This window comes from Dromaius novaehollandiae, chromosome 5, assembly GCF_036370855.1.
Source record: "Dromaius novaehollandiae isolate bDroNov1 chromosome 5, bDroNov1.hap1, whole genome shotgun sequence".
Classification (NCBI taxonomy): domain Eukaryota; kingdom Metazoa; phylum Chordata; class Aves; order Casuariiformes; family Dromaiidae; genus Dromaius; species Dromaius novaehollandiae.
Genome location: NC_088102.1, coordinates 66,373,724 through 66,397,493, shown reverse-complemented (window position 1 = coordinate 66,397,493; position 23,770 = coordinate 66,373,724). Strand labels below are relative to the sequence as shown.

The 23,770-nt window shown below is 40.1% G+C and overlaps 2 protein-coding genes and 1 long non-coding RNA gene across 3 annotated transcripts in view; 1 reads left to right on the top strand and 2 right to left on the bottom strand.

Annotated features, from left to right (window-relative positions):
- TRPM5 (transient receptor potential cation channel subfamily M member 5) overlaps positions 1-101 on the bottom strand; it is a 58,971-nt gene extending 58,870 nt beyond the window's left edge. Inside the window, exon 1 of the mRNA XM_026092751.2 lies at positions 47-101. The gene's annotated coding sequence lies outside the window, so the exon portion shown is untranslated. The remainder of the gene's footprint in view (positions 1-46) is intronic.
- Positions 102-1,729: 1,628 nt separating this feature from the next.
- Positions 1,730-9,819, bottom strand: LOC135328535 (uncharacterized). Its single transcript, XR_010389534.1, has 3 exons — positions 9,657-9,819; positions 5,998-6,181; positions 1,730-1,925 (listed from the first exon to the last, which is right to left on the bottom strand). It is a non-coding gene; the product is annotated as an uncharacterized LOC135328535 (long non-coding RNA).
- KCNQ1 (potassium voltage-gated channel subfamily Q member 1) overlaps positions 8,925-23,770 on the top strand; it is a 373,176-nt gene continuing 358,330 nt past the window's right edge. Inside the window, exon 1 of the mRNA XM_064513133.1 lies at positions 8,925-9,402. Within this exon, the coding sequence (XP_064369203.1) occupies positions 8,978-9,402 (425 nt within the window). The 5' untranslated portion in view covers positions 8,925-8,977. The remainder of the gene's footprint in view (positions 9,403-23,770) is intronic.

Sequence of the window (23,770 nt, the reverse complement as noted above, 5' to 3'; positions counted from 1 at the left end):
AATTGCCCTACCAGAACAGGACAGAGGCCTCAAGTAAAAGACTTACTGTACTGGAGGACATTCAGGTAACAGTGCTCTCTCCTTCTCTTAAAACAGACCTGTAAAACAAACAAACAAACCAAAACAAAAACTGTGAAAGGCACAGTGGAAGTTATTTACATGGCAAAGTTAAGCGAGCTTGTGATCTTTTGTTCTCAGCAGAACTGTATGAAATAACTTCCTTATTCTTACCGTAGTGATTCTTTTTCTTTGCTCTTAACAGGGCAATACTTTTTATTTCACTTTCTGGTTTATTTAGAGGGGGAAATTCTCAATTTTAAGGAAGTATTGAGCCACAGTCTATTAGCAGAAATAGCCGCAAAAATGAGTCAACTGTAGCCCATCAAGCAGACTACATAAATTTGTTAATTTAGCCACTAGAGGGACCTCCAGGAATAGAATATACAAAAACATTTGTAAATGCTATTGCAAAGAAAAACCAAGAAGCTATGCAGGTCAAATACTTTGTCATTTGTTTATAACGAGCTCTGAAATAATAGGAAATATGAATTAATTAATTATCTGATAAATTTCATCAAGAAAAAGCAATTTCTTTTGCTGCTTGCTTATGAATTTGGAGGTTTGTTTCTTTTTCACTGAATTAGTGAAATTAGAGTGTCTGCTTTCAAAAGACTTATTATGTACTAGTAAGGTTATGCATTGCTCTTTTGTGGGGTACAAAGCAAATATAATGGTGCTCTTCAGAGTTCCTGAGAACTAGAATTTAGGTGTGTCACAGATAGTCTGCAACAAGTAAGCTTTGTTTCCTACTGAATGATATTTTAGCATAACCCTCAATTTATTTCAAATTTTAACAGCAGCTTAATAAACCAACGAAAAAATGTTAGTGCCTCATCACACGTATACATGTTTACTCAAAAGCAGTTATGCTACAACTTGGATGACTGGATCTGTAATTGCTAATCAATCAGGGAGATGAAAAGGGTGCTCTTACATTCCCTTTTATGCTTCTGCACTATAAAGGAAGATATGACATTTTTCATGCACAAGGTTTTGGGGCTTACCTAACTCTGCCGCAAACAAATGCAGCAGGCCTTATTCCTATCTTTCTACTGTAAAACATGAAATCCTGCTAACACAAGTCACTATGCTTCTGAAACACTGAGGATGAAGATGTGAAGAGGAGAACTTCAATTAACCCTATTAAGATAGAGTCAGGGATGGAACTAAAATTTGGGATGAAATGATAAGTTGGCAACATGTACAGAGAATTTTTCCGAGACTCTTTATTATGTCACATTGCATTGTTTGGCTTTACCTGTTAGAACGGTGCTATAGAAATAAAATCTTTTATTTTGTGAGATGAAAGCAACCTGAAATTCCAGTTTGGCAGAGCTGATTCTTGCATAGGTCTTCTGTGGCCTATTCACCAAGTTTTACAGTTTTCATTTTGTTTGCATTGAGAGGTTCTTTGCTGGGGAAAGGTGTAGGGGAGGAAGGAGACACTGTAGTTACTTTTTTATTATTCCTGGGTATTTCTTTGGGGCATTAGAATGCTGTTTAGTGAGTATTTGTTTGGAAAATCAGTTGGTACAGATTCATCTACATCTTTGGCTCTGACACAGAATGTTATATCACTTGAATTGCATGCGTATAGCTTCCCACTTTATTACCTGGTGAACTGCCTACAATTTAAAGACAGAATCAATCACAGTTACACTTAACTGTAAGACTGATGATTCCTGGCATTGAGAATGGGTTGTGAAGTGGAGTCTGCTGAAGAAGGATGCTTATCTATCCCATGTTGCTTGACAATTGTCAGTCCTTCAGAACCACTTTGGCTCCTTCCTGTTCAACTTGCCTGGGGGATGAAAATTCTCAGGATTTCTGAAAGACTAGCCCCTTCTGTCTTTCAGCTTTTCTATCTGTAAAATAGAAATAAGAAATTGAAGAGTTGTGGTGAAACTTAATTTGAGTATGATATTAGATGTTATAGATTAACATGATGGCAGGCAGGAAGCATTCCTTGATCTGAGATTTCAGGAAGAGATTTAGTGATAATTAATGATTCCTTTACTTGCTTCGGCCACTAAGAGCGAAACTATTCCTGAAATATCAGAACTTCCTTTTTATCATGCATAGGTACCTCTGTAAGTAACTATAGTTACTTACAATGTTTGGGGCATTTCAGAATTTTAGTTCAGTTAATTTATTTGGAGCTTATTCAACTGTGTCGTTTCATACTGATTTCAATCTAACGAAGAGAGGGTTTGTGACTAATCCAAGGAGGAGAATTTTCTTGTGATGCAAGAAGATGATGTAATGATATTTTCATTTGAAGAATGGCATTCGTCACTCTGCCCTAAGACACCTTTGCACATGTAAGAGTATGCATATTGGATCCTGTATAGCATTATGTAAGTAATCAAATGCCTGTTCAGTCTCACATGCTCACATGAGATTACAATATACCTGATGTGCATTATGATGAGTATAAATATTGCAGTATTTTGTCAATCTCTTTAGTTCTCTTTTTGAAAATATTCTCAGAAGAATCCTTTTTCCATTATGAAAATTAAAGAATAATTAACCACATCAAAGAAATGGGGAGAATGGGATACTGGGAGCAGCTCCTGAAACAGACTAGAAAGAGAGAGAATGTGTGCACAAGTGTGTGCAAATGTCTGGTGCTCAGAAATCGTAACTGAGATCTCCTGAAGGGGTCTCCTTTCAGTTTTATCAGGCTTTGACAAACCTTCTGATTTTTATTTTTCCCACTGATACTGTCTTTATTCAAGATTGCAAGAAGGTTAGGAGCAGGGAAAAAGTGATGAGAGAGGGATGATGGTAAATATAACAAAATGTGATGCAACAGAGCTGTTCTGCTACCTTTCTAGCTCCATTTTTTTCTTCTTACTGCCAGTGTGCCCTTGAAAAAGGGCTCTGGCCTAAAATGAACTCCTGCTTTTAAGCAAGTAAACATTTAGGACCTAAATCCTTAAAAATCTCTTATACATACAAGTTTTTGGTCAAACGAACAACAATATCAAATAGAACTGGCTAACATTGTAGAAAAATTTTGAATCTTTATTGATATGAAACAAAATTCCACTTTAATTCCAGTGTAAACAGCAGGACTAGTCTTACAGACAAACAGCAAATATCAGGGTTTTTTTCATCTTATGAGATCCAGATTTAAGTCCCAGAGCAGTTAAGCATTTAAACATATGCATAACTTTGAACAAACAAAACCAAAAAGTATTGTTTGTGTGCCATAAATCTAAATATATGCTGAGAACCTTTCTTGAAATTTTGCTTTAGGACTCAAAACCTGGATATTGGTAGACAATAACATTCTTTCCCAAAACAACATTGATATGCTGCTTTACAACACCTAAACCTATGAAACAATGTAAAAAGAGGTTTTACATGTAGACATAGCCATTCAGTAAGAGAGCATTCATACTGCTAATATTTATCAGGACTGTCAGCTGCTTAATTGGATGGTCTCCAAACTCCAGATATCTGGTGTGTGCTAGTATCTTCTGCAACATTACTTCACTCTACTGACCATATTCCTAAACTCTCTGTCTCCACAGTTAAAAATAACATAGCACCAAAGAGGGATGGGGAATTACAAGCCAGTTTAAACTTTCTGAATGGAAAGTTATTTGCTGTTTTCTGTCTTTCACATTTGCCTTGAAAGAGATTGATATGAGATCATACTGCCTAAATAGCTTTTAAAAATGTCTCCTTTTTTGACAGTGATTAATAAATCACTTCATAAAAAGACTAATGGGGACTCTTACAAACTGATGACTGATAACTCCTAGCTAGCTGGGTTTTTGTGCTTTGTTCATTTGTATCGAGAGGTGAAACCTGTTTTTTTCAAGTTCTGTGAAAACTGCTATTTCAGGCTACGTTGTCCAGTTTTCAGAAAACAATTTACTGACTGCACGGGCTGCGACATATTCTGCCCATCAACTATGGGTTGCTAGAGTTTGTTTAATTCTTAGGGCTCAACATCTCGTGCCTCTTTCCATGCAGAACTTCTCCTAGTTACCAGCACTGTACTGCGGTGTTTTTTGAATGAACGAATGCCAAAGGTGTCACCTTCCCTAGATGTTCTTATCCCAGTACTTCCTCATGGTACTCCTGCTTTGGTTGACTCAGAGCAAGCCTTGACAGCAACGGTTGTGGTTTTGGTGGTATGTTTTGTTCAGCAATGCTCCCATTATTATTTCCTTTAAAAGAACTGAGGTGGTAGTGGTACCTAGAGGGGAAAATACTGTTTTTTAAACCTAGAAATGGTGTAGAGATAGCGAAGATTTTACAAAGAACTGGCAGTGTGTTCGTAACTGTGCAGAGTTCAGATATGCAAGGTCAAGTAATGATCAGTGCATGTTACTGGGATGGTTGCTTGCAACTTCCCTAAAATGACTGATATAATATGAACAATTTATTCTAAGTCTAGATGGGAGGGAATTAATAGATGCCTAAGTTACAAATAGAGGAATGGCACAGTAACTGTGGATCTTCCTGCTCAAGGAAGCTGGAATTAATTCACTTGAAGGAAAGAGCGAGCTGAACTAGCCTGAGGATTCTCTCCAGCCATATAGCGAGGTGATGACAAGGCACTAGTGGAGATGGACAAAGTTGTTACTGCACATTATATAGCACTTTTATCTTAACAGTAGGGCTTTTGGGGCATTCTGCAGTTTCAAATGATTTACACTGTCCATATCTGGAGTTTCTACTGGTGTGGCTATACAAGGTGCTTGACTAGAAATGCCTGTCATCAGGGAAAATCTTGCTGTGTGTATACATAAAAAGCATAAATGTATTCAAGAGCCTGTAACAAAGATTTTGCTTAAATTTAAAAATTGAAGTTAAGCTGGTATAAAAGCATACCAGTGGCATATTAATAGATCATGATCAATTTATAAGAATGGTAAATAAGATTACTAAGGTATCCAATGAAAAATCCATATAGGTACTCTAGATAACTGTTCTTAGTTGTAACTTGACGAATGAACCAATTTTCTATAATATTTCTCTCCTGTCTCCCCACTGAAAAGGCTAAGCCATAGTCTTCCCAGGATTTCAGAAATGAGGTAAACACTTCTGTCCCTTTCCAATTTCCTTACCTCTGCTCTAAATCATAAGGCTGAGGTTTATTTGTTCAAGTTGTTATTGTCAAGTTTTCAAGCTTTTCTTTGTGTCTGAGGCCTAGATACTTATTTGTTTTGCAGTTTTCAATAGGAATTTTTAAAGTAATGACATGCCTCTGTGAGCAGAACTTCTTAACTAGAACTTCTAACTTTCAAAAGTTATTATCATACCATAATTACCATATGAAAGTATTTAAACAATCTAGGACTTAATTCTAAGTTCAGTATTGAGTCACTTTACCTACATCATTGGCTGTGTTTTTTAAATGATCTACTGACTGATTAAACTGCAGACCCCTCAGGAAACGGAATTCAACAAAATATTTGCTCTAATTCGAGCAAAATGATCCGAAAATTTAAAAAACAAAAAGAATTTCTGCCTCTCCTTGAAAAACGTTCTTTACCTCTAACATCTCCCATTCTGTAGCTGGGCAGAAACAGGAAGTTGTATTAAAAAAACCAAACCCAAAGTAACCTTACAGTAAGCAACGGACAAAACACATGATTTCCATATCAGCCAAGAAATCAGTTCAACCTATAATTGCAAGTGTAAAGGCTTTTAGCATATATAGATAACACTCAGATACTTTAAGTCTTTGATTCCATAGGGAAGTAATAACATAAAAGATCAAAAGTGTCTCTTCATAACTTGCTGCACCACTTACAAACATTTAGCAGTGATAAAAAGGTTATGACTTTGCAATTTTATCTTACACAGTGCTTACAAAATGACTGAACGAAACAAAAAGACAACATATAATGAACATACGTAACAATGCATAGATAATAAAGGACATAACTGGAGATGAGATAAAGAAATACAGACCTGAGCTGGAACAAACACTTCTGATCTACTGTAACCCAATGGCGGGATTTTCAGAAACGCCTGACTAGTCCTACTCCCATGAAATTACTGGAATTGGGAGCGTTACCATCAGCTTCATTGTCAGTACCATCAGACTTCCAAGACTGACTGCACATCAGGTCTCATTTCTAGAAGCAGCAGCATCCTAAAAATGTAAAAATTAAACATCATACTTGCAAACAGTGAAGTAACAAATATCACAGCCATTATTCATCTTGCTACAGTTTCTTAAACACTCACAACAGACCAAATCATGATTTTTCTAAGAAACAACTCAGTGTATAGTTCCACCTTAATATTTAATACCCTGTATCCTCCTTATTAATCCTCCTGTATTTTCCTTGTCTCTTCACTATCAAACCACTGATATCTAGCTCAGTAAACATTTTTTTTAACACTCATCCACTGCCTCTTTCCATTCTTAGCTTTTCTATGTATACACCATACTCGCTGGATTTTTTTTCTCTTCTTCCATTTAAATAATTGTTGTTTTGTAAAATGCATATGTTTTAATATCAAGACACAGTTTGTTGTTCTTAATTGGAAAAACAGGAATTAACATTAGCATGTTAAAGAATTCATCTTGAAAATGTTGCAAATTATAACACAGTTTTTGTATTTAATATATTATAATAAAGATAATTATTCCTTGGATTCTCAGCACTAATTCTTCAGCCATTTGACATTTTTATTTAAGTATGCAACTGGCTTTTACCTATGCCAGACAGGCATTTTATTAGTCACTAACATGAACTAGCTGGGAATGTTCTGAAAAAATGATCTTTACCAAATAAAATCAACTTCACCACCCATCAGTAACACATTAATAAACAGTGGATTTTTAGGAAATCCTTGATTCTAGTGAAAAGAGGTTTAGATGTTGCCTGAACACTCATTTTAAATATTTTCAATTTGAAAATTTATTCGTAATGATTCTTTGAAAAATGTAATTAAAATTAGCAGTCCAAACCAAAACATCATGGAAGTTTTTCTGATATGAAAAACAATTCAAAATATTGGGCCATGGAAAACATTTTAAACTTTTCTTGTTTTGCAGTAAGAAAATTACTGAAACAAGCTTGGGTTGTTTGGAACAGTTTCTCATTGACCACTGAGGATCAAATGTAGTTCTTAACAATTTACTTATTACTGCTTAGCTATTTATGTACACAACACTTCTCCAACTTTTGTTATGGAAGTAAATTGTATAGGTCATGCAAAAACTCTATTTTCTTTATTTCAGATGTATTGGGATTTCTATTCTCTATTTTGTTAATCAAAGTATAGAAACCAACATAATGTCACAATATTTATAAAACATTTTGAAAACATTTTGAGGAAGAACACAATCTATTAAAATATAGCCTCTTATAATCTTGCTAAACTCTTTAAAATATGTTTTGCACCTGGCTGCAGGATAAGGTTCTGTACAGACAACAGGTTGGTCCTTAAAATAAAATAGAACACTTACATAAAGAAACACATTTGTTAATTTTGATATCGAGACTTAATCAGGCTAGCCCTCAAAGGGTGAGCCTTCAAGGGCAGCAAAGACCTTCTTTCTTTAGCCATTTCTCTTGCAGGTTTCTTGCAAGAAAGAGTAATGAGTTTGTGACTATCCCCTATTCAAACAGCTAACAATCTGGCTCAAAGACTCTGAGATGCCTCTTTTGGTTGCCAAATATACTGTAATCTGAGGTGAGCAGTCTCTGTATCTATCACAGGAGGTGGGTTTCCTTGGCAGACAGAATAGGCAGCGTGTCTTTACCGAGATGGTGAACCTTTTTTCCAAACCACCACCAAGGTCTTTGATTGGTGGTCCTTGAGTGAAAACTTAAATACTCTCTTCTCCTAGACTGGAGGCCAGACTCCAAAATCCAACTTAAAATGCAGACAAGAAACTGAAGGGTTCTCGTTCGGGGTACACACTTGCCTCAGCTCCCGGCCTCCCATGGCCAAGATTCAAGCATGCTCCTGACTGTGGAGGTTTATCCTCCTGTTCAGGCATTCTCAGAGTCATAGCCAGGTTGTTTTTATTTAGCTGGCTTGTTCATCTTGCTCTGATGGAGGGGCAAAAAATCCTTAATTAAATCCTTAGGTTGTTGGTTTAAAGATAAGCTTTGCAAATTCTCTTTTTAACACTTTCGGTTTCCTAACAGGTGGCTGCGTTCTTCACAGGTGCAAAAATCAGTGCTTTATCAGAGCCAGCAGTCACGCTCGTTTACACCAGCAAGGGATCTCGGCCGGTGCCCCCCCGTACGCGCAGCCTGGCATCCGGCTGGAACTGCAACGAGCAGGGCTGTTTTTGTTTAGCTTTATTTAGCACCTTATCTCCCTGCAGCATTCTTGCCCAAGCACCAGTGTCACCCGGGAACTCCGCAGCGCTCTTACTAGTTCTGTTCTATTTTGGGCTAGAAGAAGAAGAATAAAAAGCTCTCCACATCAAAGGCAACCCTTCGCCTAAGCTCTGGGGACAGAAGTCGTTAGCTAGTTGTCGCAGCAAAGGCTGTTACCGTGACAGATTGATTCACACCGCAGTTAAGTAAGTCACAACGTAAAAAACAGCACGCGGGACGTTTATCCAGGCCCTCCACGTAACCTGGGTGCTGGTGGCCAAACGCAGCCGCCCCTCCGCGAAGTACTTAGCTTTACCCTTGGAAGCTGTGAAGAACTACGGGTTTTTTTTGGTTGCTGTTAGGTTGTTCGCCTAGTTACTCAGCTACCTGAACACCTGCAAGGAGAGCGGCTCCCCTGCGCCACAGCAGGGCCCGCGGGGGCCGCCGGGCAGCGCCCCGCGGCGGGCAGGGGAGGCGGGCGCCGCTTCCCCTCACCTTGGGCGGCCGGGAGCCGCCCCCGCGGGGGCCGGGCCAGCGGCGGCGGGAGGGCGCCCGGCGGCGGCGGCGGCTCCGCAGGGCAGCGCGGCCGCGGCACCGCCGCTGCCATGTCGTCGGGCTCGCCGCCGGCCGAGCAGAAGGCGCGCAGCCTGGGCCGGCTGTCGCTGCCCGGCAGGGGCAGCATGACGCTCGGCAAGAAGCCGTCGGCGCTGGAGCTGGCCGAGAGCACCCCCAACGCCCGCTACAACCCGATCCCCGCCGCGCAGGGCGGGCAGCCGCCGCCGGGCTGCAGCGCCGAGCCCCCGCGGGAGCGGGAGCGGCCGCGGCCGCGGCGCCTCAGGAGCGAGGCGGCGGCGCCGGCGGCGGTGGTGGTGAGCGCCGAGTGCCCGCGGCCGCCCGTCGGCCTCGACCCCCGCGTCTCCATCTACAGCCTCCGCAAGCCGCTGCTGAGCAGGAGCAACATCCAGGGCCGCGTCTACAACTTCTTGGAGCGCCCCACGGGCTGGAAGTGCTTCGTCTACCACTTCGCCGTGTGAGTGGCGCGCGGGGGGGGGGGGCCCGACCCGACCCGACCCGACCCGACCCGACCCGACCCACCTGCTCCGCTGGGCGCGCGGCGGCGGCGGCCGTTAAACGGCTGCTCCTGTCAGCGCTGCGGGCGCCCCCTTCCCCCCCACCCCCCCCCGCCCGCCGTGCTGAGACCGGGCGCAACGGCCGCGGCTTCCCGCCGTTTCGCCCCCCCCTTTCCCCCCAAATAAAGTCCCCTGCGGCGGGAGCGTCTCTTACCTGCTGTGTTTCGGGCTCAGGTCACAGGTGTGTGGGCGAGGTAGGGTGGAAAAGTGGCTTGAACCACTTTTCCGAGGAAATCCCCCTAGGAGTCGGGCCAGGCTGTCCGCTCCAGGCGGGACCATGAAGCAGGTAGTCGCCTGGCGGTTTGTTCCCAGGTAAATCCAATGCACCGATTCCTGTTTTCTCAGCGCGTTGTACCGCTTCTGTTTTGTGCTGGGCAGACGTGTTACTAGTGCTGCAGTTCTGCTGGAGGGAGGCAAGAGAGAGGCGTGCTGCAGTGGCACCCCTTCCTCGACCCTTTTGATGCTCCTTGTTCTCCTTTTTACTGGGTGTGAATACCGTGGCTGTTATTTTTAGGCAGGAAAGAGGATGACATTTGGAGGATGTTAGAGCTGCCTAATGGTAGATGAGTTAGAAACTGTTCCGGGCGCAATATTTGGTATTGAACACTGTGCCCATCCTGAACCAACACAGGGTAGATCTGTCCTGTTCTTCAGAAAGATCTTAAAAAGTGTATCCATGAAAAACTAACGCTTTTTAATCTAGGTGTTGTGGAAGATTTGCATGACCCTTGAGCAGTTTGCAAATACTAAGCGTAGGTGGCAAGGTCAGGTAGGAGTGTGGTAAGTCTGTTTATTGCGTGTATATATATATACAGACACACACACGTTTTCTAAGGCTAAGGTGTTTTACGGGCCAAGCCCTAGGATAAAAAAAAAAAACTTGGTTAAAATTCATTTCTAATGATCTAATCATCGCATTCTGATTTTAATTCTAAGCAATTGCTTTGTTAAGTAACTTGAGGACAATTGAGACATTCCACATTAGAGGATCCTGGAGCCTTTAGGTAGGCAGGTAAGTGGTACCAACTTTATTTTAGTCAGGGAAAAAGAGCTGTCATCAGAATGAGTTTAAGTGTGCAGCTGCTAAGATGATTGTGGGTTCTGCTGTCTTTAACATTATGACACTGCCATTAGATGACAAAACAGCTAATTTCCATAATTATAAAAAGTGTATAATAGCTGTGGGTGAATAATATAAAACACTTTTAGGAACCGGAGTTCTTTATTTTCTAAAAAGGGGGGAAAAAACCCTTTGGGGCAGCTATTCTGTATATCTGACCTCTTTCAGGTGTGTAAAAGGGACAGTAAATCATACTGAATATCTTAGCTAGTCTTCTCTAAAGCTTAACAGTGGGTATAGGAATAAATACTGAAAGCAGAAACTGTGGCAAGGTGTGCCTCAGGGTAAGAGCCTTCATTGACATTGCCCAGTTGGTCCCTTTATCTAGCTGAGAATCTGGCCTGAATTTTAACTTAACATTTTTCTTTCCGGGTAATTAACAGTGAGAATTAAGATTCTGTAATTCTGCTTTAGGAAAGAGATTCTGATATGTACAGGAAGTTATTGCTTGTGTCTTCCCTGAATCCACACTTATCCGTGGGGAAGCATTAGCGCCAGTGCTCCTGGCTTTCCAGAAGAGCTTTTTTGGTGCAGTGGCGAATGACAGAGGTACTGAATATTATCGAGGCTGTTGTGCAAATTCCTTGTCTCAGCACTCTAAACAGACAGAAGGAGGTACTACCACCCCTATACATCTCTTACAGGGCAATCAGCAAGTACTATCTGCGTATTTTTAGGCAGCCCCGATCTGATTTCCACCAGCAGAGGGAGTTGAGATTGTATCTTCCTCAGCCATCCTAACGTCTTCCTAGTTCTGCAGTAGATGGGCCCCCACTTTCTGTGCCCTTGCTAGTAATCTTTTGGGTTATTGATCTTCGGTATATACCCCTCCAGCTCTGTCTTGCTTTCTGAGCTCCCCCAGCAAGCTCCCAGGATGTTTTTTTTCCACTTGACCAGGAGACCCTCTCTTTGACTACTGCCCCTGCCAGTCAGATGTCAAACTTTGGTAGCCTAATAATGGCTTACTAGGATGGAGGAAAAAAATGAAGCTGTTCCTCCAAAACCCAAAAGTTTGTTATGAGAAGTAATGGAAAAGGCAGTTGTTCTGATCCAGAGAAGCTGCTGTTTTACTTCAATCTATACTTTGGAGGAGGCATGAGACCTGATTTTTGCATGCAGTTTTCTGGCTTTTTGCGAGCATTTGGTTTCTAAGGATGAGCTGAAGAGCTAAAAAGGAGTCAGTTACCTGTGCTGGGTGCTATCTAATTCCCTTTTTATAAGGCCCCCACCATCATGCTTGCCCTTCTCTCTCTCGAGAGAAGAAGTAACTTGATGATTTTGTTGTCAGCATACAAACAAGCTTTCATAGAGAGCTAAGCTGGGTTTTGCCTTCTGATGTGCAAGACTGTGATGCTTGTCTCTCTTGCCAAAATGAGTCCAGAAGACCGATCTTACTTGCCTGTCTCCTCTCTGTGACTCCCTCTGCTGGTTACTACTTGCTTTATTCTGAGGGATTGCTGCTGCCTGACAGGTCTTGGTTCTTCTTGCTCTCTTTGATGGTTTTAAATCAAACATCTTAGAGGCAGAGGGACTCTGAATGGAGAGAAGTAGAACAGGACCACTGTCATGGAGTGATGTTATATCAGGGCCCAAAGACCAAAACTGAGTGGAGAGTCCAGGCCAAGGTCTAGCACAAAGATGGGAGCAGCAAGCACTGCAAACTTCTTCATTTTCTCTAATGCTGTTTTACGTTGTGCAGAGTGTACTACTGTGTTCTTAGTTATACACTGAAATGATTAAATTTGGAGATAACTCCATAGAACAGTTCACCTAATCTCTTCTGGACATGTGTCTATGGCTGGTTGTTGAAACACTATGTTTCTCAAGTGAGACGAGCAACAGCTACTGATTGTCTGTCATGCCCTATTTCTGCTTAGTAATCTTATTCAGTGGTACGTAGAATATCAATAGCTAAGAACTGATATTGAGAACAGATTTTCCTCAGTTTTTATGTTGTAATACTTAGAAAAGGGAAGCTGAACTCTGAGCTTTCAACCTACAGGATCCCCAGGACTTTTCCTGTATTTGTTTCATTTTGTCTAGATTGCTGTTTTTGGTTTGCAGTAAAGTCCCCCTTGTCCCCCTGATCCAAATGATGGAGACTGGCTATCTTACACAGAAACGGAGGATTGCCATACCAGAACAGACCAGTGGCCCATTTATTTCTGAAATATTATCTCTTTCAAAAGGAGGCTGGTATGTCTGTTTTCTGAGATGCAAAGTGCATGTCCTTTTTCTTTTGATGTTGTTTCTAATCTTCCAGAATAATTGATGTCACAGTCACTGATTAAATCAATTGAACTATGCACAGGTCTCTTCTGAGATTTGTGTCTTATTTGCCCAGACCAAACAGTAGAAACGTCTCAAATGAGCAGAATAGGGAATGAATTATTGTACCTCATCTATGCTGGATGTATACTGGATGGATCTACCTATACGCCATGGAAATGGTCTGTATGTGGAAAGGAACTGGGAGTCGGCAATTGAGTAGCCATATGACAAACTAATTAAAAAAATACTAGTGGAGATAATACAACATTAGACAAGTCATGCAGCAGAAGAAAGTTTGTATTAAATTTCGTTTAAATATGTGAAGTAGATAGTATGTGTACACTTAATGCTACCAGTGCTCAATAGGTGAAGATTTATATTGCGTAGTTTATGTAGATGCAACTGGCAGTTGCTTGGAAACTTGAATTTTGCGCGCCAAAGTAAGAGCTTGCTCCATGGCATAGTTGCATGTATGGCTAGGTCCTGCCAGAACCACTAAGCCCATGGCCATCAGAGGACTTGTAAGTGAGAAAAAGAGTGCCACTGTTCTCAGTGTGCTCTGGAGTTAGGGCATCTTACCACACTTAGCAAAAATCATGCACTTTGAGGCACTAGTTTTGAGAGGTGAAATATTCTGTGCTGTTAACTAGTTATGCTTTCAAGCTACGTGAAGAGAGGTGCCAGGGCAAAGGAGGCTTAGCTTCTGTCCTCACGGTGGCCCACTGAAACCCTGAGACTCTTTGTCCCTGTGTTGGAAATGACTGTAAAAAATAAGTAAAGTCTTTAGGTCTTTTTAAAAGTTATTTTAAATTTAAAAATTCTTGCAATTCTTGCAAATTTAAAACTTCTGGCAACATACACGGTGTGTTGACTTCATGTGCTCTTTGAGGCGTTGACCCTTATCAGACAGAACAATTCAAAAATAGATGGACCATTGGTCTAGTCTGGTATGGCAACTCTCATGTTGCCATGCAAGATAATCAGCTTCTATCTTATCTTTGTGTCGTTGCATGTACCTGGTTCAATTTACTTTGCCTTTGTAGACGTTAGGTTTAATCAGCCATGATTGTTTGCCATTTATTTGAATCCCAAGATGCTTACATAAGCTTGGACTGGCCAGCAGTTGTGAGTTGGGAGACCGGTCCCTAATCTCTTAGAAGTGTGACTGCTTGTGTACACATGCAAAGATAAGAAACACTGGTAGATCGAATATTCCAGTTACGTGGTGTATCGGGACTTACAGTAATTAATAATTAAAGGCAATGTGATGTTTACATACAATACTGTGAGGAAGAAATGTAACTCCAAACTGACTTCAAATCCCCAATTTTTCATGATTCCAAATATATTTCAAGAATGTTGGTTCCTGCTCAGTGCATAAACTTTTGGTGGGGGGGAAAAAAACAGCTGTAAAAGTGATCAATGTTTGCATGTGCTCACACATTATGACTGCAAGTGTTCCTTCTGAGCATGTGAATTGAGTGAGAGAAGGGGCTAAACATACAAAATACTGTGTTTTGGACATGATCTTTAGAGGCTTTGTGGTTTTAAGTCAGACTTCAGGGGTTTTTTACCTCTATTTTAAAAAGGTAATTTAAATCTCCCTAAAGAAGTGTGGGTTTTCTAAGTGGAAGAAAATTTGATCAGTCGTATTCTTTCTGCCACAGTCAATTGCAGGCAGACTCAGGTTTAGCTTTCACGTTGTCAAGATCAGGACAATTTGGTTGAAGTTGAATTGGCCCGCTCACTTTGGCCCGTCTGAGTGATTATTCTTCTTGTCATGCAGAGGCTGATGTGAATGGATGTTTATTTTATTTCTGTATGTCTCTGTGTCTGTGAGTGCTTGCTACTTGCAACCATTATTTACTATTTGTTTGTATTAGTGGAGCCCTAATAATCTCAGAAGTCCTCCCCTCTCATGCTAGATACAGTTGTAATAGCGGGAATCTGCTGCTTTTTCACCTCACATTTTCAAGAACGTAGTGTGTTATAGCTGTGCAATGCCTTATTAAGATCTTTAGGGTGGCACACATGCTCAGGGAATGTATGCAGGGAAAATGAAGAGGAAACAAGGTAATTTGTGTGTGTTTGTTTTTCCTCAGCCCTACTCCACAGTCTATTGTTTTATTTTGCAGTAGAGTTGACATCTTTGCAGTTTAGCACTGTGTATCTATCGATATTTCTAGTAACATCTTTGTCTGAAGTAAAAGGCATTGAAAAACAAGCTTTACATATTCGCAGAGAACAGTGGAGACCTTTTGCATGGTCCGTTATCGTAGCTGGCTGCGTATATAAGGCAGTTTGCTAATGTTTAGGAGTCACTGCTGCCTGGCAGCCCTGCTACCTATCAGGCAAATAGTGATATTTTGAGACTTGGGCAGACCTCTGCTACAGTGTGAAGCTGCAATATTTTCTCATGTTGTGTATCCACTGCTATGCTAGAGCAGAAGCAGTCCAGCAAAAGAGTGTTGCCAGATGATTAGCATGAGGCTACAATTAATATGCAGTATTCTATCTGAAATTTCCAATTATACAGCACGAGTGTTCAAGCATGTGAGCTAAAAGGTTTCAGTGAATAGTATTTGAAAGCTTATCGGATGGACAGAGCATGATAACTTCATGCTCTGTGAACAAGGTGATAGCTGTAAAAGAGTACTTTTGCTTAGTACAGATGTTGTGGAGAGGTGACTTGAAGGTTTTGCTGCTTCCTCCTTCCCTGATGCATGCCACAGTGCAGGCCCTTAGCTATGATACTGCATGGAGACTCTGCTTTGGAACTTGTGTGGCAGAGGTAGTGTTTGGGTTGGCCAATGTACACATTCCCTCTCTTGCTGTGTTTCATGTTTCCCAATATATAACTTGACTGGAGTTTGATGTTTGCTGCGGGCTGTCTGGCTCTCCTGTGACTGAGAACAATCCAAGTTTGTGCCAAGGAGAGCTCGGGAGTGACAATTTAGTTACAGGTCAAGAGGGTCCCCATTTCTCTTCCCAGTGGGGCAACAGAAGTTATGAAACACAGATACTAATGAAGTGCATAATTGAAAAATGGAAAAAAAATCAAATTTACTAAATAATTGACTGTCATCAGAAAGAAAAGCAGGATCAAACCCAGGTCCTCTCAATGTCACACACCAGTAGCTACTGCCTGGAAGTCACTTTGACAAAACCACCATCTTTGCCTTATCTGTTGCCCTGAATGATTGCTTTGTGAAAATGATTGCGGAAATCTGTTTTGAACGGTCAAAGGGAAGGAAGGTGGAAAGCTCGGTACTTTCTTATTAAAATATCTTTTGAAGGAACACACTATCTTTAGTAATAATAAAGAAGAAAATCCAATTTCTACTTTGAAATGCATAACACTGCGTGAACAGTTATGTGAAAAATCTTCCAGAATGTCATCTTGACCTGTTGTCTGCAGGCAGTGACCGATTAAGAGGCCATGCTGCATGAGGGAAGGGAGTCCTGTTCAGGTTGGGAGGAGTAAGACTTTGCAATTGTACCAATGTTTAGATTTTTGAGTAACCGATGGAAGCAGAAGGCTTTAAAATCAGCAGATCAGTACTAGAATATAGCAGAGGCAAGTCATGGGGAATGGATGAACTACTTTGCAGAACCCATGCATAATAGTTGTATATTCATTAAATTTGAGCAGGCTTTCGTGGGGATAGGCTTTCTCCTCTCTCCGTCCAATCATCCTTCCAGTATAATATTTCAAGTCCCTCTCTCGTGTTTGCTTTCCTTCAGGAAAAGAATTATTCTGCCTCCCTTTAAAAGCTGCACATGAATGATCTTAAGAAAACCTGTAGGTGCAGTATTCACACTTCTGCATATCTGTCAAATACTTCGTTGAGCAATTCTGGCACACTTCCTTGCCCTAGCTCTTCAAGTGCCAGGAGAAAAGTATGCAAGGCTGTGTAGATAGGCCTCTTTCAAAACCTTCATTGCAAGTGAATCAAGGCTAGAGCTGAGATTCAATTGCAGTCAGCTAATTAGGCTGAGCTCCAAATGCCTGAGCACTGGATTTATTACAAACAACAGTGCCAACATATGCTTTAGGGGATGGTGGCTATGCACAGGCACAGTGCTTTGCTGACTTTAAATTTGCCAGTACCTCATTACTTTGTGTGTTAATAGATTATTGAATGTTCATTAGTGGCTGAACATAAAAGCTGTGAACACTTGCTCTTTCAGTTCCAGATGGAAACTACTGTCTTGTTGGGGGCAAGGTGTTTTCTGCCTGCCACCAGGAGGTCAAACAAGTCTCCAATCCGTTGGAATGCTGCCAGTCGCAAATAGGCCCGATGGGTAGGACGAATCACAGAGGCTGGGAAGAAGGGTGTGTAGGTTAGTGAGTTTTCCAGGCAAAGTACTGGCTCTCATGCAGTCATGTGTGAGAACCGTTATAATACTGGTAATGAGAACAGAAGGGCACGCATTTGCAAGCTTCTACTACGGTGGTAGCTACTGTATTCTACCTCTTACCAGAAAGATAACTCTTTTGTAATAACAGAGGTGGAAAGCCGGTTTTATCTGCTTTACTAGTCCAACTTTAATGTTAATTTTATTCTTGCCTTTTAGTCAGTGATTTAAAGGCTCTTATACGAAGTTCTGCAGCTTCTCTAAATTAAATAGGTTTCTTCAGCACTGAGTCTGCAGAGAGCTGGAGGCCTGGAGAAGTGTTGAGTGTGAACGTTTCACTCATGTCTGACACAATCAGTTCTTCAGGTGCATGGATTCTCAGCTCCCCCTCTTTCCCCACTTCTTGGTACAGAGCAGCAAAATCAGAACTGTTTTCTGCATTTGAGGAGCTGAGCAAATGTAAGAAGTTGCACAGAGGGCTAAGCAGGGCCTGGATGAGTGTGTAGGTATAGTGCAAGTACCTGTAAACAAGTACTGTAAGGCATTTCTTAAATGGCAGCTTCCTCCCTTAGCACCCACACTTTACAATAGAAAACTTAGAACTTGGAAAAACTGCAATAAAAATAGACACACACAGGGAAGGCCAAAGATTTCTTCATGCTTAGGACAACCATTGCAACAAAAGCAAGTTTTTACTCTGAACTTGTGCAGTGTCAGAAATGCTTGTGATGTAAGTTAATCAGCACACATTTGCTCTTTTTCAAAACCGGCTGAATCCTTTTTGATTTTTTTTTAAAAAAGTGTCTGCATGTGGGACTCTATGCAAGGACTACAGCAAGCACTAAAACTGCAGCCTTGGAAGTTTGCCTTTCTGAAATTTATAAAATTTATAAGCTACTGAAAATAGGAAATTATGCAGCAAACTGTTAGGTGGCCTTTATAGTAGATATTTCCAGCAATGTGTCTAAGAGTAGTATGTCTTTTTAGGTTTTTTTTTTTTCCATACATTCTTTGCAGTCAGTGTGATGTTTTAATGTTTTATGAACAATGTCCACCGAAGCCAAAATAAACCTAATGCAGGGTTTTTGTGTCCTTTTCATTTTCTTCTCTTTCTGCAAATATTGATCCAGATCTTTCAGAGTTTCCTATTAATGTTTTAAATAGGAACAATCTTATGTTTTGCTAATATCAGCTGTCTTATGATATGTCATTTGATAATTACATTTTGAAACATTTGAAAGGTGCTACTGCTAACCAGTAAAATCCCGTGGCTGAAATGTCTAGATGTTCAGAATTGTTCCATTTTCTTTTGTGTGGTTGTACTTCCTGCTGATCCTCATGACTATTGCAGCCTGCAGAGAATGAAGACCTCTACCATTCCATGTCCTTTTTGAAACAAAATAGCTTTTGTGCCTTTCCTAGTTAAAAAGGGCAATAGACTGTGAAACAAAATTGCCCTGTGCTGTTCTATGAAAAGCATAGAGGAGGAACAAGAAGAACCTGAGGCTGTAGAATTTCCTAGTTTTATTTCCTTTTAGAAACCCTTAAAAAACAACAACAAAAAAAAAAAACCAAAAGATTGTTCTGGGGTTATTTAAACAGTAAATGATTTGTTACTTTACTTGACTTGTTTTTACTTCAGTTGAGAATTATATCATTTTTAGTGAACTAGGATCTTAAAAGAATATGAAATATTTGTATATCCTATCAGGTTGTGCTCTTGTTTTTAGTTTATTAGCTTTGCTTTGAGAAAGCCTGAAAAATAGGAAGAGAATACATTTTCTCTTCCCACAGTTAGGAATGTATAATACATTTTCTGAAATATTTTCTGTTTTGATTCTGCAAGAAACAATCGCCATATGTTTAATTTCACTGTTTGAACAGATATTTGGTTCCCAATGGGGCCAACTAGTGTTAGTAAAGACAAAATCTTGTATACATACCTTGAAGATCAGGGCAATGAAAATTACTCATCAGAGATTGTTAATAGGATGTGTTGAACTTACTTTAAATAAAATAATTTTAACTAAGTTTTTTCTTTTTTATTTCTGAAAGCACTAAGCATTTTATTGTATTAATTTTGCGTGAACTTTTATGTTGTGCATATGGTGGCTGTCTCTGGCCTTTAGTAAATCTGTTAAATTACATAACTGAGAGTTACTCAAGTTGGGTTTTTTTTCTTTTCTTTTTCTTTTCTTTTTTTTTTTTTAACAGTGGTTTTGTTCTAGGTTTTAAAAAGAAATGGTCCTCTTTCTGTCCTTCCCTCCCAGTATGTGTTTTAGAGCAGGTGCAGACATGTCCCCTCTGTTTGGACCAGAAAGTGTCCAGATTTGCAATGATCTGTTGTCAGCCAGCAGTCTTGAACTGGCCCAAGCAAATGGTGCTAGTTTGGTTATCTATGAATGTCAGTGCTCAGAAATATCTAGTCTCCTCTGAAAATACTCCCTCATGTCTTGGGGATACCTTTAACTTTTTTTTTCAAAATTTTAAAGATAATTTTTCATTGCAGTGCTAATATTACAGAATTTATATGGATTGGATCGGGAACAAAATGGGGTCATAGTTTGCAGACAGAATGTAAATCATGATAGGAAGTTTCCATCAAGTTACTTCCATGTATTCTCTCCAAAAAGACTAAGCTTAAGAGCAGAGGTACAATGCTGGTGGCAAATATTGTGGAGGCTTAGCTCCTCCCTAGTACTCCAAAGGCTGCAGCCTTTGGTGAAGATGTCTTCCTTCTGTTAAATAAGGAATTATCCAAGGGTGTGTTTTCTCCTGCCGCATCAGCCCCCTCCCCCCAGTAAAACCAGGCTGGAATTGGCTGGGCCCTTCTGTTCCAGAGTAACTCAGTGAGGGCACAATATAACTAACAAGCAGAAGTAAAGGTGCCTCATCTCCTGTAAGGATGTTGACAAGTAGAGCAAAGGAGAAAGGCTGCAGGAAATAGTTGCTGCTGACAGTCTCATTCCTTAACCCTTAGAATGCCTGTGCCAGATTCCCAGTCCGCTTTCCCCATTGCCCTGAACAGATACACGGGGAAAGATCTTCCATGCTGCGGCTTTGAAGAAAGAGAACGCCTTACGCTGATCATGTTTAGAAGCAGTGTGTTATTTGTATTCTGTAGTACAAAGCTTTATCTGTCCTTTACAAGCTTAAGCAAATAGTCCTTGATTTTTTTCAAATACTCTTCCTAAGTAGATCTAGTTGAGATTATTCAATTTGTTTGTTATTCACTTGTGTCTTGGAAGACATTGAAATGTGGTCAAACCTGTCAATGAGTAAATAAATAAATGTGTATTGCTTTATCCATAGTGTGAGTAAACTTCATGTAATTATATGCTGTTATCTTATCAGCAGTCCAGAAAGTATTGATACTGTATTATCTCAGCACTTTGCACAAAAAAACCCTGTTCACTCAATGTTTCCTGTGTCAACAGGTCATCCAGCATCCTAGTGCTAAACGATCTGAGCTGTTGCAACAGCATATGAAGTATGACAGGCATAGATACAAGGAGTTGGTTTATGCCTTCATAGTTCTGTTCATTCAAGACAGCTCTTCATGGCTTTTATTTGCTATGTGACATAACCTTATTGGGATAATTTATATGTATTCCAACCATAAAAACAAAGAAAACCTTACAAGAATGTTGAGGCTGCGGGCCTTCAGATTTAGCAAATGCAGGACTAGCTGTGCTGTGTTAATTTTAGCCCTTCTTGTGCATGTGAATTGCTTGTTGCACTCTGAGTGTCAAACACTGAGAAATTATTGTGATGACTTCTGTGGCAGCCTGTTTTTTGTGGCTTTAATATAAAACTAAATGCATGCCCATCAACTCTCATTATAGATTGAGAAGACTGTGGGAAAATATAATGTGAGAGGTACATAATCTTTGAAAAACTTCCAATGGATAGCATCTGTGAAACTGAAGGGGAATTAGCCTATTGGGTTTTTATCTCTTATATTAAATAGTGTAGATAGCATTCAAGCAGGTTGTAATACTACCTGTTAGCTGCTGCTAAGGTGGTTTCCTTTTTCTGAGGAAAGTTTTGTTTCGAATATCTTTCTCTTTAAACAAAAAATGTCCATTTCAATAAACCTTCAGATAGCCTATGTTTTTCATTACTGAAAGAATATATGCGAAGTGCCATCTGATTCTTCTTTTGAGGAATTTTGCTAGACGCTGTGTGTGTATTATGTGGTCCGTTGCTAGCATATCTATTAGAGCTGATACTGTGATTTTAAGTCAAAAGTGTTCTTGGAGACTGGATGACATTGTAGAAGACCATAGAAGGACAACTCAAATGCTAATTTTTGAAGGTGGATGTGAGTCAGAAAAGCTTAACTTTTAATATTCAAAAAGAAAAGGTCTTGGGCAAGTAATAGAACTATTTCTAAGTACTCACAGGAAATTAATCTGTTAATTTATACAACGTGCGTAAGCATGCAACACGGATTTGTCAAAAACAAATAATTTGTCAATTTAATTTCAGGCTGTGACACAATAAGAAGGTTTATGGCTAGGGAAAAAGCAAATGTTGTCATGTATATCTTTTATAACATTCTTAATCCCTTCTTTGTTTGCTTATGGAATTGGCTGCTTGATGAGATTAGTACTATGCGGAGAGGAAACTGAAATTTTGGGTACTGTACTTCAACAAAGATGTGAACCAACTGGAAAAAACTGTCCAGAGGAGAATAAGAACTACCCAAAGACTAGAAAAAATCATCTTACATTCTGAGGAAAGGTAGCTTAACATCAAGAGTAACAGCAGTGGAAAGGAGCAGGATGGTTGACTTCTAAGTCTTCAGTTTATAAAAGACTATCATAGACTGGAGAAGAATGGTGTACTCTTCATGTTGAGGTGAATAAGATAAGAAGGAATGGACTTTAAAGCCTCATCTGTCTTTCTTTCCTAAGGTCAACTGTCTGATGGTAGGGGTAGTCAATCGTATGGTTGGACTCTGGAATAGGTTGCCCAGAGAGGTTGTGGAGTCTCCATCCTTAGAATATTCAGACTCACCTGGACATGGATCTGGGGTGCAGTACTTCACCAAGAGGTTCTGTAGTTACTGTTGGCATGAAGGACTCAGATTTGTGTGCAGCTAGGTGCGAATATATGGGAGTTACTAGCTGAAAGTGCATATATGAACCATTGTTCAGCAACGGGTAAAAATGTTATGTACTGTCAGCTGAAGACTTCTGAGGTGTATATATATTCCCCTGTATCCACTCTCTTTCCTGCTTTCCCATGTATGTTTCCAGGAATTTGTCTGCACTGAATTCTGTGGTTGATAGGGAGCTGAAAAGGCATGATAAGCTTTTCATCCAATATACTTGTGTCCTGAGTATGAGGGAACACCTCACTGGACTTCCTTGCCAAATACTGCAAAGCTACAGTGTTACTCAGTTTATGGTGTGGTGACTGTGTATCCACAGTGGATTGGTTGTACATGTGCTTTATGCATCTCTAAGAATTCTGATAACTGGTTAGTAACCTCTTTTCCTTTCTGTGCAAATATTTTTTTGGGGGGAGGAGGGGAATCACAAATGCATATCTCAAGTATTTTTTAAAGCCTTTTAATTGTTTTTTTTTAACTTACTATACAAACTTCACTTTTTAAAAAATATAGAATTGGATCACAACTTTTTATTAATTCCTCCTTCCCACCCTAAAACTTTACAGGTGCTTTTAACCAGTGGTTCTCTATACTGAATAGATTCTTTAATCAATGCAACCTTAGGAAGACAAACACAAAAATCTCATCCAGGTGATTTGTTTTTGTTCTGGTTCTTTGCCAGGTAAATTTCTGTGATGTTTCACCTGCAATAGGCTACATGATGTTCCAGACTTTCTTTTTTTTTTAAAAAAAATATAGGCATGTAAATGCTCTCAGAGTGTTACTAAGTGCTTTGCAAAAATCTTTGCCATGTGGATTGATCATTCTGTCTTTTTCTACAAATGGGTATTCAAGGTATAAGATTAAACACAAGTTTTACTCTGTTTGGTGGCAGTGCAACTGAACTGAAAAATATACACAGTTATTTAGTCATGCCTCTTGTTTGTTTTTATCAATGCCATCTTCTCTGTTGAAAATGATATTTTATTAGCTCTTTGTTTCAATTGCCACATGTTTAGAGGAAAGTAGAATTAATATAGCTTTGTTTAAAATTATTTACTTAATGATCCAGGACCCAGTAATAGAGAGGTTGGTCCAATCCATCAGTTTCCTTTAGCTGTGAGGTGTACCAGCAGCATCTGGCTCCAGGACAAATATAGTTTTAGAAGGAAGAAAAGAGCAGCAGGTAGGGAAATACAACCAGTATGTGTTTGGTTGGTTCCCATCTCCCCCCCCAGCCCTCCAATTGATAGCAAATGTAATGTTATAGATGATGCTTCTGTCTTGTTAAAATGAAGTTCTTTGGGTGTTCATTGGAATTGCAGTCCCTGTCTCTTGAACATGCCACATGTTTGTTAAGCAGACCTAATTGTCATCATCTTTTATATGGTACCTCTCT